This window comes from Amia ocellicauda, chromosome 6, assembly GCF_036373705.1.
Source record: "Amia ocellicauda isolate fAmiCal2 chromosome 6, fAmiCal2.hap1, whole genome shotgun sequence".
Lineage (NCBI taxonomy): Eukaryota > Metazoa > Chordata > Actinopteri > Amiiformes > Amiidae > Amia > Amia ocellicauda.
The window spans coordinates 15,303,584-15,320,259 of NC_089855.1; the positions used below are offsets into that span (position 1 = coordinate 15,303,584).

Below are 16,676 nucleotides of genomic sequence, written 5' to 3' on the forward strand. Positions count from 1 at the left end.
CCATGAAGGCCACTTCTGACCAGACTTCTCCGGACAGTAGATGGGTGTACCAGGGTCCCACTGTTTTCTGCCAATTCTGAGCTGATGGCACTGCTGGACATCTTCCGATTGTGAAGGGAAGTAAGCATGATGTGTCTTTCATCTGCTGCAGTAAGTTTCCTTGGCCGACCACTGCGTTTACGGTCCTCAACGTTGCCTGTTTCTTTGTGCTTCTTCAAAAGAGCTTGGACAGCACATCTGGAAACCCCTGTGTGCCTGGGAGAGACCTTGCTGATGCCATATAACTACCTTGTGTCTTGTTGCTGTGCTCAGTCTTGCCATGGTGTATGACTTTTTACACTAAACTGTCTTCAGCAGCCTCACCTTGTTAGCTGAGTTTGGCTGTTCCTCAGCCAGTTTTATTGCTCCTACACAGCTGTTTCTGTTTCAGTTTATGATTGTGTTTCAACCTACATATTGAATTGATGATCATTACCACCTGTTTGGTATAATTGTTTAATCATACACCTGACTATATGCCTACAAAATCCCTGACTGTGTGCAAGTGCACCTAGAAGAATTGATGCTGTTTTGAAGGCAAAGGGTGGTCACACCAAATATGGATTTGATGTAGATTTTTCTTCTGTTCACTCAATTGGCATTTTGTTAATTGATAAATATAATCTATTAACATGTCTATTTTTGAAAGCATTCTTACTTTACAGCATTTTTTCACACCTGCCTAAAACTTTTGCACAGTACTGGACAAGTTTACGTAAATATGTTGTGGAAGGTTCTTTCAAATGTGTTAATGCATCTTTAGAAATTGTATCGATTTCCCTTTTCTTTATTTATAAAACATTGTCAAGTAACCCAGAGTTTATTAGAGACTGGCTTTTGTTCACATGATTATGCAAATCAATGCCAGGACTATTGGAGACCAGCTGCTATTTGAGACCCAGCGAGTATTGGAAGTTTTATGGTATATATAGCCTCTCAACTGATGATAACTCACTTAAAGCCTTGCTAACTTGTTTGCTAGAATAGGCTAACATAGTAAATAGTAGTAGTCTTCTGTAAAGCATCTATCGCATCAGACATGCATCAGGTTCACATAGTCTTATTGAGTAGCAAGACTAATTCTCAAAATATACATCAAATCCTTAATTAACACATTGGTTCATTTAAGTTTAGAGGCAACTACTTTAAACCTGTTTGAATGTGTCTGGAATTATGAGACCTGGTGGCAACCTGAGAGGCACTACCAACCCCCATAGGTTAATGATAGTGGAATTACAGGGAACCAGATTTTAGCTTAATGTGATCAATTACGAAAAGGTGTCCCAAATCAGTTGGACATTGCTGTATTTGTATTTCCACTCGGATTCCTCAGAGGCCCATCCTCCAGAGAGCCCCAAGGGATATTTGTTTATAAATATGTGGCAACAATATTAAATATATTTATAGATATTTGTTTTGAATATGTTTATTACTGTGTGCTGTGAATTGAATGCAGTAGTCAAAATTCTTGCTTAGTTTTTTTGTGTAGATGCTCTCCTTCTCTTTAGAAGGGGTTTCCACAAAGGATCTCCAGCTGCCAAAACTGGCCACAGATACATCCAGTGTGGCCCCGATCCCGAGCTCCTGTGAAATCATATGTAGCTAATGATAGCTGATCTATAATATGGACATTACTGGGTAAGAGAGCATGAGTATGTATTAGTGGCATGTAAATGACCAATTGTATTAGTATTCATTCTAAAAGATGACTGCTGTTAATGTATGTGGTGTTTGTGCAGTTTTCCTATGGTAACCCGATTGCTTAAGCTGTGTATTCACTTCACTGTGTCATCCCATTTGTATCGTGATGTAGCCTACTCTACCCCTCCATATTCCCACTATGTGTAGTAATCTTTAGAAGGTGTCTGGGAGGATCTGAGCAACGGTGTGTGTTCTTCAGTTAAGGTGTTGTAATTAAATGGACATGGGGAGATACTGAAGAGGGTCAGTATATTGTGAATGATGGTTCACATTAGCAACAATTATGGTGAAGCTTAATGAATAAACCTAAAGTGACATGGTATTAAAAGAGAAATTATAGAAATAGAAATGCAATTTATTATGTATGAGTACTATTACTTCAGATCACACCCTTAGTCTGATTTTTAAAGGTAACGTATGGAATGCAGTGGGGCAATGTTTGTAATAAAACCAGACCTTCAATTAGTAATTTGTTTAATTGGAAGTTTTCTGTCATTTTAAGCTCCTAAGCAACTGATCATCAGCTGATCCCAGAAACAGTGTGAAGGGGTCCTTTATGCACACAATGTGTACAAGCTGTGGCCGGTGGCCAATGTCGTGTGTTCAAAGCTAGCCTATGATCAAGCAAGCCTTCTGCCTCTTTGGTCATTACCCTGTCATAGAGACTGTCAGTATGAGCCTTTGTGGACCTGCATGGGGCAGTGAGGAGGATGGAGGGTGTATTTGTGAGACAAGGGACTATAAAGTGGTGTAAGAAATGTATGAAAACAAACTAAAGCACTATTCATAGAATGTTTGTCAATAAAAGGCATGTGGTACAGTTTCACACGCAAAAATACTGTCCCTCGCACAGGCAATTCCTTGGAACAGCATGAGACTTCAGCACCATTGTAAAGAGCTAATGCTGCCCTCTAGTGTCCAACATCGGGCAAATACACAGTCAACACCTTGCCTGTACCAATCCTAGGACCCGTTGCTCGTAACGGGCTAAAGCCAGATATCTTTCAGGATAACTTGACAGAAGTCTGTCTTCAAAACAAGCTTAAAGTCCAGCTGAGTAAATTAAAATAGGACATAGTATGACTTAAATGATCGGATTAATTGAATCCGTCTGATTAGCCTGAAATATTTACACCAGTAACGAGGAACGAAGCCATACTCTCTGAATATCATCTGAGAATTTAATTTCCTGTTTATTTTGTATTACAAAATTGGACGTGGACTTGCCAACTTGGTTTGGAGTGAACTTAACGTAAGTAATTATCCCTGTTTCTAAGGCTCGGGGCAAATTTATTATTTTCGCATATTTATTGTGATGCGATGGTCATGTTCTGTTCATTAAAACATGTAAAACGACGTAAAGCAAACACCACTTTAACTGGTGGTGAAACTACGAAGTAACTGTTTCTCGATGTATTCCTCCTTTTGCTGCGCCTGTGTCAAATCAAAGCAACGTTCGAACGCGTGCCGTGGCGGCTGTGTATTGTGACGTCACTAACTGCAGTTGCATAAATCCGAACGGATATACTGTAATCATAAGTAGTAGTTGCGGAGAGGTGAGCCAACCAAAGACAAAGTTGCTGCGGTAACTCTCTCTAAACTTTGCGAAAATGGTGAGTGGGAAATGTTTTCAATTGCTGATTTTTGTGCGTTTCGTGGTGCTAGTATGATGGAGTATGGGTGACTATATTAGGCTATTCATGAAATGTGACAAACTGCACCTTTGCACACTCCACACCACGGTCAGCTGATGCAAATTACAAATTCAGTTTTTTGTTGGTGTTATAATACCTATGTACAATACTTTATGATTATATTTAACATATTTTATCAGTATATTCACCCACCTGTCTGATTATTTTTGCTCTTTCAGACATCGAAAGGATTTGGTTAGGAGTTTCCAAATTCATTCAAGAGCAAATGTCTCTCCAGAAGGTAAGAATCCCACACAATTGTACACAATGCAAATAAGCAAATAAAATTAATATTACAGTTACAATTTCACAGGCAAAGGGTCAAACATCCTTCAATTTTAAATCATAATGACTGTCAATGCGTCCTATACAGTCCTACATTGTATATTAGTAGAAGACATTTATTAAACAGCCCTTTGTATTATATTTTATCTGTAGCATAAGACATGTTATTTATTTATATGCAATTTGAATACTCAATTTTTGCTTGGGGTATTCATACAGAAAAAAAAAAAAACAACAGAAAAAATAAACTGAATGAGAACAATACAGCAGCAGTCTATTTGATTACATTTCAGATTTTGTAACTGGTTTGTTAATTTAACATATCCTGTGCTATTTTTCTGTCTTTTCTGTATTTCAGGGGGTCTGCATTGATGGTCTTGGGACCTTCACCTTCTCTCAGAAGATTGATACGGGAAGTCAGAGACCCGTATTTCAACTCTCTGAAAAGGTTTCCCAAAAGCATGGCTTAAAGCAGGTCAAGATGCTTGCGGCAGGTTAGTGCCCCACACAGCACAGTCGCTGTATGTGAATTGTGAAAACAGAAGAATGGTACAAGTACTCCTTAGTGCTTTGGAAAATAAGTGATTAGCTAGTGTTAAGGTAACTATTGTTGACTGACGGCTCAGTTAGAGGTTCTAATTTCTCTCACCCATAATACTAAATGCTTCATTTAGTTTGGCATGATGTTTTTGTCGAGTTTTGTTGGCCCAACAAGTTTCCACAAGGCTCATTTAATTTAAACCTATGCTTCTCTGCAGGGGGGGAGTGATGACAATAAATAAGTTCAAGGTGAAATGTAACTGCTCAGCCAATTGAAATGAGGGATTAGTACAAGGGGGATAGGTTTTTCTTCAGTAAAGAAGTCCTCAGACATAACTGTTAGCTTTCATTGTTGTTGCATCCTTGACACTGAATTGATCTGTACACACCAGTGGCTTGATTACTCTGGAGACAATCATTGGAAGCATCTGCATTGAACTGAAAAAATCACCCCTTAGTATTATGGTCTCCTGTCTTGCCCAACCAAGCAAAATGTAAAATCGTATTTGTTCTGCCCAGTCTATTGAATGGGTTGTTGATGTGTGCCTTCCTGTCTGCAGGTGACGTGCCGGTGGTCCCTCTGAACTACACGGCGCTGTCATGGGGGACCCCATTCGATCGGGACACGGTTGAGCTCTGCATTCATGAGACTCTGCTGCTGCTGCACCGCTGTGCTGCATCCCAGCGCAGCACCCACTTCAACTTCCCTGGGATCGGTGTGCTGTCTCTGTGCCAGGGCACCGTCAAGATGAGGTTCTACAAGGACTTTCTCAAAGCCATGGACGGCAGTGGCAACCTCACACAGGCCTCTCCAAACGTGAGTCTTTGACTTGATTTGTTTTGCTTGTGTGTGTGTGAATCCTTTCCCCCCCGTTTGTGGCCCTTCAGAAATGATACAAATGATATATAAGCAGTTAAGAGTGTAACCAAAGACCATTAATTAAAACAGACATCTCCTCTCTCATCCTGTGGGGGATGTCTACTGTGCTTGCTCCCTTTGCACAGTCACTAGAGAAGTGACTGGATTGTGGCTTAAAGCATTTCATTCCACTAGTAATTTTCTGCAGTAATCTTCTCTATTTAACTTTTATTTAAAACAATAAAGCAAAATTATAGAATGGTTTTATTTTTGCTTGTTGTCCATATGATGCGATACTCAAATAAAGGAAATTCCCTGTGTATTTCAGAGACCCGGGGCCTGTGATTCAGTGAAGTCAGGCGGGACACTGACCCAGCAGAGACCAGGCACGAGCAATTCAGTACTGCTTCCCAGGTGAGCACCCTGGCAGAAAAGCTTCACTTGCTACTGGGAGAGGAGCTTTCACATATAAAACATTTAATATTTAAGCCACACACACTCCCACACAAATGTATAATACAATTAAATACATCTATAACATTGCAATAATGTTTTGGCTTCACAGTTTATTAATGGTGAGAGATTTACAATTCTACTACATTGCAAAAAAGTTTAAATTGCTAATAAAAGTGATTAAAATGTTCCATACAACATCACAAGATGGACTCAAGGGTGTAACTGGCTAAAGAGAGTCTAAGAGAAGAGGGTTTGTTTGGTGGAGTCATATTGTTTTATTGTTTTACATAATCTATTTTTCTCTCTTCTCAGTGTCAAGAGTCTCCTACAAGCTGTTTGTGCTTTTAAAAAAAACATGTAAAAGCTATGGACTGTGGTGCATAACACAGGTTTTGTTTTTGCTGCCAGGATGAAGTTGAGGGAACCATCCAGTGAACAGGGAATGCAGCCGATCACAGAGGAGCGAGTGACAGTGGATCAGGAGCAGCACAAGCCCCCCACTGGAGTCGCCTCTCCCAGACCCCTGGAGTCAGCTGTGACGGAGGCGCAGGGCCCTAGAGGTGACTGACGAGCCCCTTCCACATCCTTACTGCTTATTTTTTAGTTCAAGCTAATTGCCTGAATAGCACTGCAGGTCAATTCTGATTTTTTTCTGTCCAACTGTCTTCTTATTTTGGAGGAACCACTCAAAATGAGATTAGTTTGTTTGTTTCACTTTGACCTCCAAAGGAAATAAGTTGCTCAGTTCTGTGTAATTGACCACAATCAGGTAGGGACTCACACACTCACGAGCCCCGTTTCTCTCATTTCATTCAGTGCTTGAGCTGAATTGACTGTCACATGAGTTTTAAACATGTCAATGTGTCAATGCATTGAGACGGGTTTGGAAGTCTGGCATTTGAGATCTAAAGAAATAAGAAAAAGAATGTAAGCGTTTATTATTAGCATCTGATTGAACTCGGTTCACTTATTTGTAATGGTATTTGTGTGATAAGATGTCTGATCTAGGTGGACTCGATGAGTGCAGGGCTGGAATATGCCTTTTACAAAACCTTTTTGGTCATTTCTTAGAGCCACAGGAGGTGAGGCAGAGGATCCGCAGACCAGCTTGTCAGCCGGCTCGAATCAACATTCACGAGGAGCTGGAGAGGAGCCCGAAGTCCACCGCAGCACATGAGAGGCAGGCAGACAAAGGGTAACTAATGCTAACAAACTGATTATGGTGGATGAAAGGATTTCCACAATTTTTTCCTTTAGTGACTCATTCACATTTCTATTTTTCGGACTCTGCTTCAGTCTCACCGAAAAGCTGTTGTCAGTTTTCTGAAAAATAAAATAAAATTAAGCTGTACAAAACCCTCTCGACAGTGGGCTGTCGTATACATTTTTGCATGCCACCTCAGCCCTGTGCAAAACCCGCAGAAACTCCCCTGAAACTCACTGCCTGTAAAGGGCACACCCTTCCAGAGGGAGGCACACATATACTGCTGATTGCACAGACCCTGGTTAGCATTAATCTTGGACTACCCTACCTAAAATAACAGTAGGTAGTCCCAGGACTAGTGCTATTCTGGGTCTATGGAAGCAGCCCATTATGTGAATAATACTCAAACTCAAACTGAACTGTCATATATATAGTCTACACAAATCACCCATGTATATTAATAACATTTTTACCCCAAAACATATCCTCTTAGTGGATCCAGTCTAGAATCTGAGAACTTAAGAGTGCTAAAGAGCCCTGTTACTCTTGCCAGATCAATGTTTAATGGAGTGGGAGAAGCCGCTAATCAATTCTAAAGTGGCTGCTTAAGCTTTACTCAACACACCCCATTGTCCCACAGAAAGTGAGAGGCCACCGAGCCACTACAGCCCATGCAGGCCTATTAAACATGCAGGAGCAACCTGTGGGACACGGAGTGAGCAGCCATGACTAAGTTAAATTTAATCACAGCCAGGGGGCCAGATGACAGGCCACCTGTCCCCTTTACTGTCAATGGGATGAAATTACATTGTCAGTATTTTCACTGCAAGAGTCTGGTGTATAAGTTGGCAGAATTTCATTGATATGTAGTGGGTGTGTGTTTTGTGTTGTTTGAGAACTTATTTTAATAACTACTTTGAGTGCTGAAGCACTGTGGGTATTACATTACGATACATAGGGGCCTACAGGAAAATACGAGAACACAATTTGGAGCATTTAAATATCTGGTTTTCTATTGACTTCAAACATTGACTACACAAAGAGCATCTTGAATAATGTCTCCCTGATGTCTGGAGCAAAATGAGGTCTTTCCCGGAGTGATTTGTGACCTTCTGCTAAGTCCCTTTTACAATCACTGAATCTCCCCACACAACAAGATGAAAGGCAGTAAAAATCCTTCTCCTCTCTCCAGGCAGAGACTCGGCTCTTCTGTATCATCTCCGTGTCGTTTCCCTAAGCTAGAGCAGAAGGCACTGGTGTCCAGTCCTCCCGTCCCCAGGGGCTCTGAATGTGCCAGCCATGACCACGCAGGACAGGTGAGTACCAGTGACAATAGGGTGGTATGTGTTCAAAAGAATATTAGTTGTGCTTTCAAAAGTATATGTATACTTTTAAGCCCCACAGAACTATGTAGTAGATATACAGTAAGCTGACAATTACAACCAAAAAAACTATTGCAAGGTAGAAATGGGCTGTGCTAAGAAGAGTGCAGCAGTGAGATGTGTGGCAAGCTAATGTCCTGTGTCGTACAGGAGCTGTGCTACGTGTGTATGCAGAGGGCCCAGCGCAATGTGCCCTTCTACGTGAGAGAGGAGAGGAAGAGGCAGGAGAAGGAAGATGAGAGACTGCTGATGATCAAGCAGCAACAGGAACTGCTAGAGGAACTACAGCAAGAGCAGGTCCGACCGCCACCCTATATCTGTATCAAATTCTCAGGAACATTCCTTTAAAAAAGTATTACACAATATTTCCCTCTATTAGAATTACTATAGTATTACTATTACTGTATTCTAGAGAACTACTATTATTTTCATTGCCGTCAGGACAGATGTCTAATAAGAATTCCCTTTGGTACACAGGATAAACTACAGGCCGCCAGAGAACAAGCCCAGAAGGTTGCTGCCATCAATCTGAGCCTCTCTGAAGCCGCAAAAGGGAGGAAGCCTGCGAGCTCCACGCAGGTTTGTGTAAAAAGCAGCACACACTCCACTTCAGCTTTATTAATGAGATGGGCGTACCCTACTTGGATTTAAACACCTGTCTCTCACCACAGCACCACTGCTGTTGGACTGGGCGATTTTGGCTCTGATCATCCTCCTAGTTCTTAATGTCATCGTTGTCAGGTTCAAAATGAAGCTGTTTGAAAAGATCCAGTACTTGTAGAATTAAAATCTGAGGCCACAGTACACCCATCGTATACACATCAACACATCCAGTTTGTCTGAGCTCAGACACACACCCCCTCACCGCATCTTGGATAAAGGAGTCTACAATAACAGTGACATTCTTTGTGTCTGTGTGCCTTTCTTGAGGAATCCTGTACCTGTCTGTGCACCTGTATGAGTGGTACTTATTCAGAATGTGTGTATTGAGTGTCTTGTTTTTGGACTTCTTGCAGAACTCCTTCATCTTCCCGAATCGGCCCCTGACACCCCCACACGACCCAAAGCAGCAGCACTACCACCGGAAGCTGAATGAACAGATCAGGCAGAGGAAGGAAATGGAAGCCCAGAGGAGGAAAGACAAGGAGCTCAGAGAACGGCGCCGACAGGTTCAGCTTGCTCAGGAGTGAGTCTGGTGCTTTTCTCAACCGTCTGTCCTGATCAGTGCTCTGAATCCCTCTGTGGACAGCACTAGGAAAGGGAGCCTGCTGTAGTCCGGAGGGGTCCCAGCCTTATAGGATCATTCCTGTTCCTGATTTATAATATTGTACACATTGTCCATGTTCATTATTTTGTTACAGAATTGCAGCCCTGAAAGAGCAGAATTGGAAGAAGAAAGCTGAGGAAATCCAAAAGTACAACAAGGCATTGGATATGCAGGTAATGCCTCACACATCTGTCCTGAATGTTGTGAAGAGCAGCACAGTACATAAATGTGACTTGAAAAGGCAAAACTGCAATGTATTATGCCTACTCATCAATTATTATAATAGCCTATTGTATTGCTAGGGGTTTCCTCTAGTTTGAAAACTTGGGTAGTTATGTTCCTGGTTACGTTCCTAATGAGGTCTAGTATAAATGTGGCCTGAAAGAGGTGACATCAGCTCAGTGCACACCCAGGCGCCAGCCAGTAGATTAATTATCGTTAAAACAGTTGACATTTTTATTTTTTTTAATATAAAACTTTAGTACCCTGGTTAAAACTCCACTTTGTTGTGAACAGATTGAGCAGAAAAGGCAGAGAGAAGGGATACCAAACAGGATCAGCGTCAGGTTTCCGAGCATCCACCCAGAGAGGGTAGGGAAACGAGTGAAATCACCGGTGGGCTTTTTGTACAAACAAGAGACAACAAAATATTATTCCTTATACCCATTTTAACCCCCCTCCTCATGCACAAGAGAGACAAAATTCTTTCACAGCAAGACAATCCATCACGTCTTAGTTTTCAGCACATTTTGGGACTGCTTGCCTAAACTTAGTATCAAGACTAAGCTTCACTTTTCTAGAGCACATGTATCGTGTTCATTTTGGACACCTGTTGCTACATAACTTGAGAATACATACAAACCCTTTAATTGATATTTGATTGGATAGTTCTCCTTGTATATGGAGAGTTGACATCTTTTAAGCCCATGCTGTTTTTAAGCTTTAAATGCTGGTGTATGGGGTCAATTCTTCCTTATCTGAGCCTCTGTCAGTCACACTGCGTTCCCATCCCTTTAGGTGAAGGTAAAACCATCAGGTCTACCCACCCACGAGACAGATTCAGAGGGGCTCGTCTTTGGGGCCTATGACACCACCTACCAGGATCTGCAGGAGCAGAGGAGGCGCGCACGCCAGCTGCAGAAGGAGCATCTGGAGACGGCCACCCAAAAGAAGAGAGAAGCAGTCTTCAACCACATCCTGGAGCAGAAGAAGGAGCAGGAGGTGTTCAAAAGGACCAGGAAGGAGTGAGTGACCCAGGGGTGACGTGGGGTGGGGTAGGATAGGCTTTATAATAACCCAGGAACTATGTGATATTAGTGTTTTGTTTTGATTATCATGACCACCTGACTCACTGTGAGAAGGATGTTTGCTTGTCATAGAGCCTGATTGAATCCATGTGGTCTCAGGCCTTACGCTGGACTGACTGCACCTTACAAAGTGTCTGGAGGAAATCTGTACTTGCTGGGCTTGCATATGAGACAGATGCACCTCATAACACTGCTCTCTTTTCTTCTATCAGGCTGGAAGCAGATCAGATCGCTCACCATGAGAAGCTCCACAGCATGCGCGTGTGTCTGGAGGACGACTGGGCCCACAGCAAAAAAGCCAAATGCGTCAGAAATCAGGAGGAGCACAGTTATATTAGGTAACAGTCAAAATAAAACTTTTATTTCTGTGTTTTTTAAACCATTTTTGAGTTTCAAGTAGCTTAGTAAATATCTGGTAGGGGTGGTGACAATTACAATAGTGCATTTTCTGTAATTCTTTGGCCTGCAAGAAATGTGCTCACAATCAATGTTTTGGAAGCATTAGTGTCTGTTTTCTGTAAGGACTGTCAGAAGTAGTTGCAAGCATTTGTACATTCTTTGGATTATAATCCTGACTTTTTCAAGACCATACAAGGTGTATTAGCTTCATAAATTTGCAGGGTGGCATTTGCATATTTATAATACTGAACATCAAAAGGCCAAGTCATTAGAGATCAAATTGATATTGAATCCAAACGTCAAAACTATTCCTTTACAAGTCAATTTGTGACAATGATAAATTCTTTCTTCTTGTTTTATTTTATATTAAAATAAAAGATTAAGGGACAGATTCAAGAAAAACTGACCCACTCGGTATTAGCAAACTACAGACATGGACTTCACAGCAGTTACATTGAGGAGAAGGAGAAAGAAGCATCTTACAAAAAAATGAAGCGGCCACTGAGCAGAGTTTTGTAGTTTTCAGCAGTGGGGGGGTCAGAGGCTTGTTTTCCATCCCGCCTGTGTCTGTCTGCTGAAGCTTGTTTGGTATTGTTTCTTCCTCCAGGTCTGGCAGCCGTCAGCTATTGGAACAGTGTGAGAAGTACCGCCGCTGCTACCAGTGTAAGAGACGCAGCACCAACCATGGAGAGTCCAACCTCTTTATGCTCTCCAAATACACCCCTGGATCATGCCTGATGAATTAACAGGATCCCGTCATTTCATCACAAGCTTTTCATCCCCATCAAATTCAACAGCTTTAATTCATCAACAATTTGGATATTAACTTTTAAATTGGGACCACCCGGGTAAAGATCGGGCAGGCGAGTCCTTCACCAGGATACGACATGAGAGTGGGAGGGTTGACAGACTTCCTGCAGGTCAGTTCCACCATTGCAGCACTAGTCTCCTTGCCCCCCCTGTCTGCGTAGCCCCAGGACCTGTCCTGTTCCAACAGGCATTGAGTACCAGGTTACAGAAACCTTGCTCCAGAGGGCCTGTGAGTCTGGAGCCAAAGCGGCCCAATACAGAATGCGCAGTACAGAAAGCCTGTGGGCCCTCTCTCCGTGGCCCAAGGGGTGCAGACACTGTGACGCCTGTCAGGGAGATAGTGGCGGCAGCTAACTTGTTGGTCATTGTAATGTGCCACGGTACATGGGCCAATGATTGATCGCTCCCAGGTAGCCCTGGTGGTGGCACACCGCCAGCTCTGGCTTTCGCAAGTGAGGGGAGTGCCAGATGCGGATAGGACCCACCTGATGGACGAGTTCATATCCCCCGGCTTCATGTTAGGCCCATAAGTGAAGGCAAGACTGACACACTCCTTCAAGAAAGAGAGCAATCACGGCAGCTGGACTGGGTTTACCCCCGCGCCGTGCCTCCAGCTCAGCCCACAGGCAGACAGCAGGAGCGCGGGGCGCGGGGGTAAACCAAGGCCAGCTGCCGTGATTCCTCACCTTCTTGGGGGAAGTGTGTCAGCCTTGCCTCCAACGATGGCACATCCCTCGCTTGCGAAAGCCAGAGCTGGCAACGTGCCGCCACCATGGCTGCCAGCGAGCGAGCGTTGGCCCGTGCACTGTGATGCATTACAGTGACCAACAGATCAGCTGCCGCTATCTCCATGAGGGGCCACGTAGAAGACCCAGAGGCTTTCTGTATTACACAGACAGGTCGTTTCTGCTCCATACTCACAGGCCCTCTGGAGCAGGGTTTCTGTCACCTGGCACTCCCAGTTGGGACAAGACAGGTACTGGGGCTCTGCAGATGGGGGGCAAGGAGACAGTGCAGCAATGGTGGAACCCTGTGAGCGGATCTGCTGTCCCAAGCACAGGGCACACTCTGGCACCCGCACCATGGTAAACGCAGACCGTCTGAGTGTCCAGGGTCTGCAAATCGCAAAAAACACCCTCAGGTAGGCAATCAATCTATCTAATCAAATTGCAAAGAATAGTCAACTTCCAACCAATCTTGCTTAATAGCCTCCAAGGATCCGCCTCCAACTGCTTTGCAGGTTTGAAAGAGCAAAGGAGGGAATTCGATTTGAAGGAGGCGAGAAGCAAAGGCAATTTCATATTGTATTTAATACCATTATTTAAAAAATGTAACCATGTATGCATTTACATATATATTGAACACATTTAGCTGACATTCATTCAACATTCATCATACAATTTTGCATTGAATGGCTACGTTTGGTGTAAAAGTAACTGTAGAAGATAGTTTAACAGTTATTAAAATTATTTTGAATATACATCATGACACATAAATATATTTTACCTGTGTATTTGTATCCTTATTAGTAAGACTATGTCTAGTGTAGCAACCTACTGTTTTTAATTGTGCAATACTCAAGTACTCAGTTCTGATATACGAGAGCAAAAAAAAAAAGACTTGTATGTCCTTATATATTAAATAAGACGGTATACATACACTACATTACCCCAGATACTCTTTCTTTACAATTACCCGAGGTCATTCAATTAGCATTTCTGTAATTCCTGTCCTATATACCGTAGCCTATATGTAAATGCCAGTTTCAGTGCTATGAATGTGGTTAAATATATTACACATTTAATATTAGTGCCAGCAATTTCAGATCTAGTGATACACTCTAGGTTTATTTCCTAGACAGGACTGACAAATGCTTTATGGAATGACCTGGGGTGCTCGTAAAGAATGAGTATCTGTAATGTAGTGTATGTATACCGTCTTATTTAATGACCTGTGGTATTCATAAAAATCTAGTACTTGGGGTAATGCAGTACGTCTGCTCTACATGTCATATGTGCACAGCTTCACTGAATAACATGGGGCATTTGCACAGGATGAGTACGTCAGGTGATATATATGACTAAACTCAGAAAGCACGACTGCATGAAGTATAAATGCATGATCGAATGCAGCCTTTAAAATGAGGATTTTCCATAAACAGCGTTCAACACATCAACACGCAGATGGTGCACTGAAATGACTAACTCATTGCTGTAAGGATATGTAAGTCTTTCTTTTTTCCTTGATCTCTTACATCTTTTCAGTACTGAGTACTTGAGTATTGCACAATTGAAAACAGTAGCTAGCTACACTAGAATAGTCCTACTAATAAGGACACAAATACACAGGCAAAATATGTGGCATGATGTATATTCAAAAATCATTTTAATAACTCTTAAACCGTATCTTTGGTTCTTTAACACCGAACATACACCGATCAGCCATAACATTATGACCACCTGCCTAATATTGTGTAGGTCCCCCTTTTGCTGCCAAAACAGCCCTGACCCGTCGAGGCATGGACTCCACTAGACCTCTGAAGGTGTGCTGTGGTATCTGGCACCAAGATGTTAGCAGCAGATCCTTTAAGTCCTGTAAGTTGCGAGGTGGGGCCTCCATGGATCGGACTTGTTTGTCCAGCACATCCCACAGATGCTCGATTGGATTGAGAGCTGGGGAATTTGGAGGCCAAGTCAACACCTTGAACTCGTGATTCATCAGACCAGGCCACCTTCTTCCATTGCTCCGTGGTCCAGTTCTGATACTCACGTGCCCATTGTAGGTGCTTTCGGCAGTGGACAGGGGTCAGCATGGGCACCCTGACTTGGACCACTTTTGATAGGTACTGACCACTGCAGACCGGGAACACCTCACAAGAGCTGCAGTTTTGGAGACCCAGTCGTCTAGCCATCACAATTTGGCCCTTGTCAAAGTCGCTCAGATCCTTACGCTTGCCCATTTTTCCTGCTTCTAACACATCAACTTTGAGGACAAAATGTTCACTTGCTGCCTAATATATCCCACCCACTGACAGGTGCCATGATAATGAGATTATCAGTGTTATTCACTTCACCTGTCAGTGGTCATAATGTTGGTAGGTTAATCATGCAAAATTGTATGATTAATGTTTAATATGTTAATCAACTAAATGTATTAAATCTATGCATACATGGTTATATTTTTTTATTAAGTACAGTAAAATAGTATTATACAGGCTATAGCCTTTCCTTCTGGCCTCCTTCAAGACGAATTCCCTCCTTTGCTCTTTCAAAGCTGCATGGCAGTTGGAGGCGGATTCTCAGAGGCTGTTAAGTGTGATTGGTTGAAAGACTCTTATTTCTTGTAATTTGATTGGAGAGACTCAACGACTACCCGAGGGTGTTTTGCGAGTCGCAGACCCAGAAGGCTGATGGTCAGCCGTATACCATGGAGCTTGGCACCCCAACCTGGGCCTGCTCCAGCTCTGAGCCTGGCCCCCAAACGGGACCGCCTCATGGCTTGGGGTCTGTCATATGCCAGTAGTAGCCACTGTTCAGTCGGCGAGAGCTCAGTCTATGAGATTGCAGTACTCCTACCGCTGATGGACTTTCCAGACTTGGTGCCAGGACAGAGGTATGACCCAGTCACCTGCCATATCGGGGGCATTTGGCAATCTTTGCAGAAGCTGTTGTACCAGGGCAAGTCCCTGTCCACACTCAAAGTGTACCTGGTCGCCATAATCTGCATAACCCGGTTTTGGCTGCAGAAACGCGGTCTTCAGTGACACTATCTTGAGGTCAGCGGAGTGTAGTGGTTCAAACAGGGCCTTGGAAAGTGAGTCCAGCACTACATCAAGGCGCCCTGCCATAGCCTAAACACACCCTTCAAAACTTGGGAGGCCAGGAAGTGTGCCCCAGGTGGCTCGCCATCAATCTGGGTGTGGCATGTGGAAATGGCCCTCAGGTACACTTTGAGCATAGATGGAGCCTTGCCCTCGTCCAACAGATCTTGCAGGAACAGCAGAATGACCCCAATATGACAACTGATTGGGTCATGCACCCTGTCCTGGCACTACATCTGGAACGTCTGCTAGCAGTAGTACTGTGACCTCGTGTAGGGAGCTCTCACGAACTCTGACAGACTCTCGTGTCGGAGAGTGTGAGACAGCTCTTCTCTTGATTGACCCGGAGACCCAACTAAAAGAACAACAACAAATGAATGTGTATGCAGGTTGGAAGGTGCCTTAAATAATAAATATATATGCAACCTATCTGGATCGCAAGTTTTTTTTACTTGTTATAAAAGTACAGACAACAAAAGGCTCCATTCTTACAAGACCAAGGTAATCCCAATGGTGAAACCGGCAAGTTCCTGTGTGCACGTCACATTTAAACAAACAGGAAGTAGAAAGGGGTCTGTCTGAGAGACACACACGGGGGCCTATCGGTAGCTTTGACAGAAGAATGCTTTCAATAGGAATTTATGGTGACTAGTGTAGCCCCTCCCCCCTTTGGCAGTACTTCTGATTCGAAAGATGAACGCATTTAAGAACTGATATTTGCTGAATTAAAAGTTTGCACTAAATAAATAACTACACCACTCGGAACGTGAAAGTCACAGAACACTCATACTGATGGCTGTGTCCACCTTTAGCATCTCATTTCTGAAACAGTAACATATTTACTTTCATATGGTGCCATGAATAAGTGCAGATCTGGGTGTAGGAGCTGAAACAATCACTCACATATGGTACA

General features: G+C 43.0%; 1 protein-coding gene across 2 annotated transcripts; it reads left to right on the forward strand.

Moving 5' to 3' along the window:
• Nucleotides 1–3,265: 3,265 nt before the first annotated feature.
• On the forward strand, nucleotides 3,266–12,519 carry LOC136751036 (coiled-coil domain-containing protein 81). 2 transcript variants are annotated; one of them, XM_066706280.1, is made up of 16 exons: nucleotides 3,266–3,353; nucleotides 3,614–3,675; nucleotides 4,078–4,213; nucleotides 4,820–5,076; nucleotides 5,447–5,532; nucleotides 5,983–6,134; nucleotides 6,646–6,769; nucleotides 7,971–8,094; nucleotides 8,311–8,457; nucleotides 8,638–8,739; nucleotides 9,177–9,346; nucleotides 9,522–9,600; nucleotides 9,944–10,042; nucleotides 10,445–10,671; nucleotides 10,947–11,072; nucleotides 11,741–12,519. In XM_066706280.1, the coding sequence occupies exons 2-16, from the start codon at nucleotides 3,661–3,663 to the stop codon at nucleotides 11,877–11,879; spliced, it is 1,983 nt and encodes a 660-aa protein (XP_066562377.1). In that variant the 5' UTR covers nucleotides 3,266–3,353; nucleotides 3,614–3,660; the 3' UTR covers nucleotides 11,880–12,519. The 2 variants fall into 2 exon arrangements, with proteins under 2 accessions (XP_066562377.1, XP_066562378.1); XM_066706281.1 differs by having other exon boundaries at nucleotides 9,944–10,018.
• Nucleotides 12,520–16,676: the final 4,157 nt, after the last annotated feature.

What these genes read in the sequence shown, in the direction of transcription:
- LOC136751036 (XM_066706280.1), top strand. An exon ending in AATTCAGTACTGCTTCCCAG is followed by an intron (nt 5,533 to 5,982) that starts GTGAGCACCCTG and finishes TTTTGCTGCCAG; the next exon opens with GATGAAGTTGAGGGAACCAT. An exon ending in GAGGAGCACAGTTATATTAG is followed by an intron (nt 11,073 to 11,740) that starts GTAACAGTCAAA and finishes TTCTTCCTCCAG; the next exon opens with GTCTGGCAGCCGTCAGCTAT.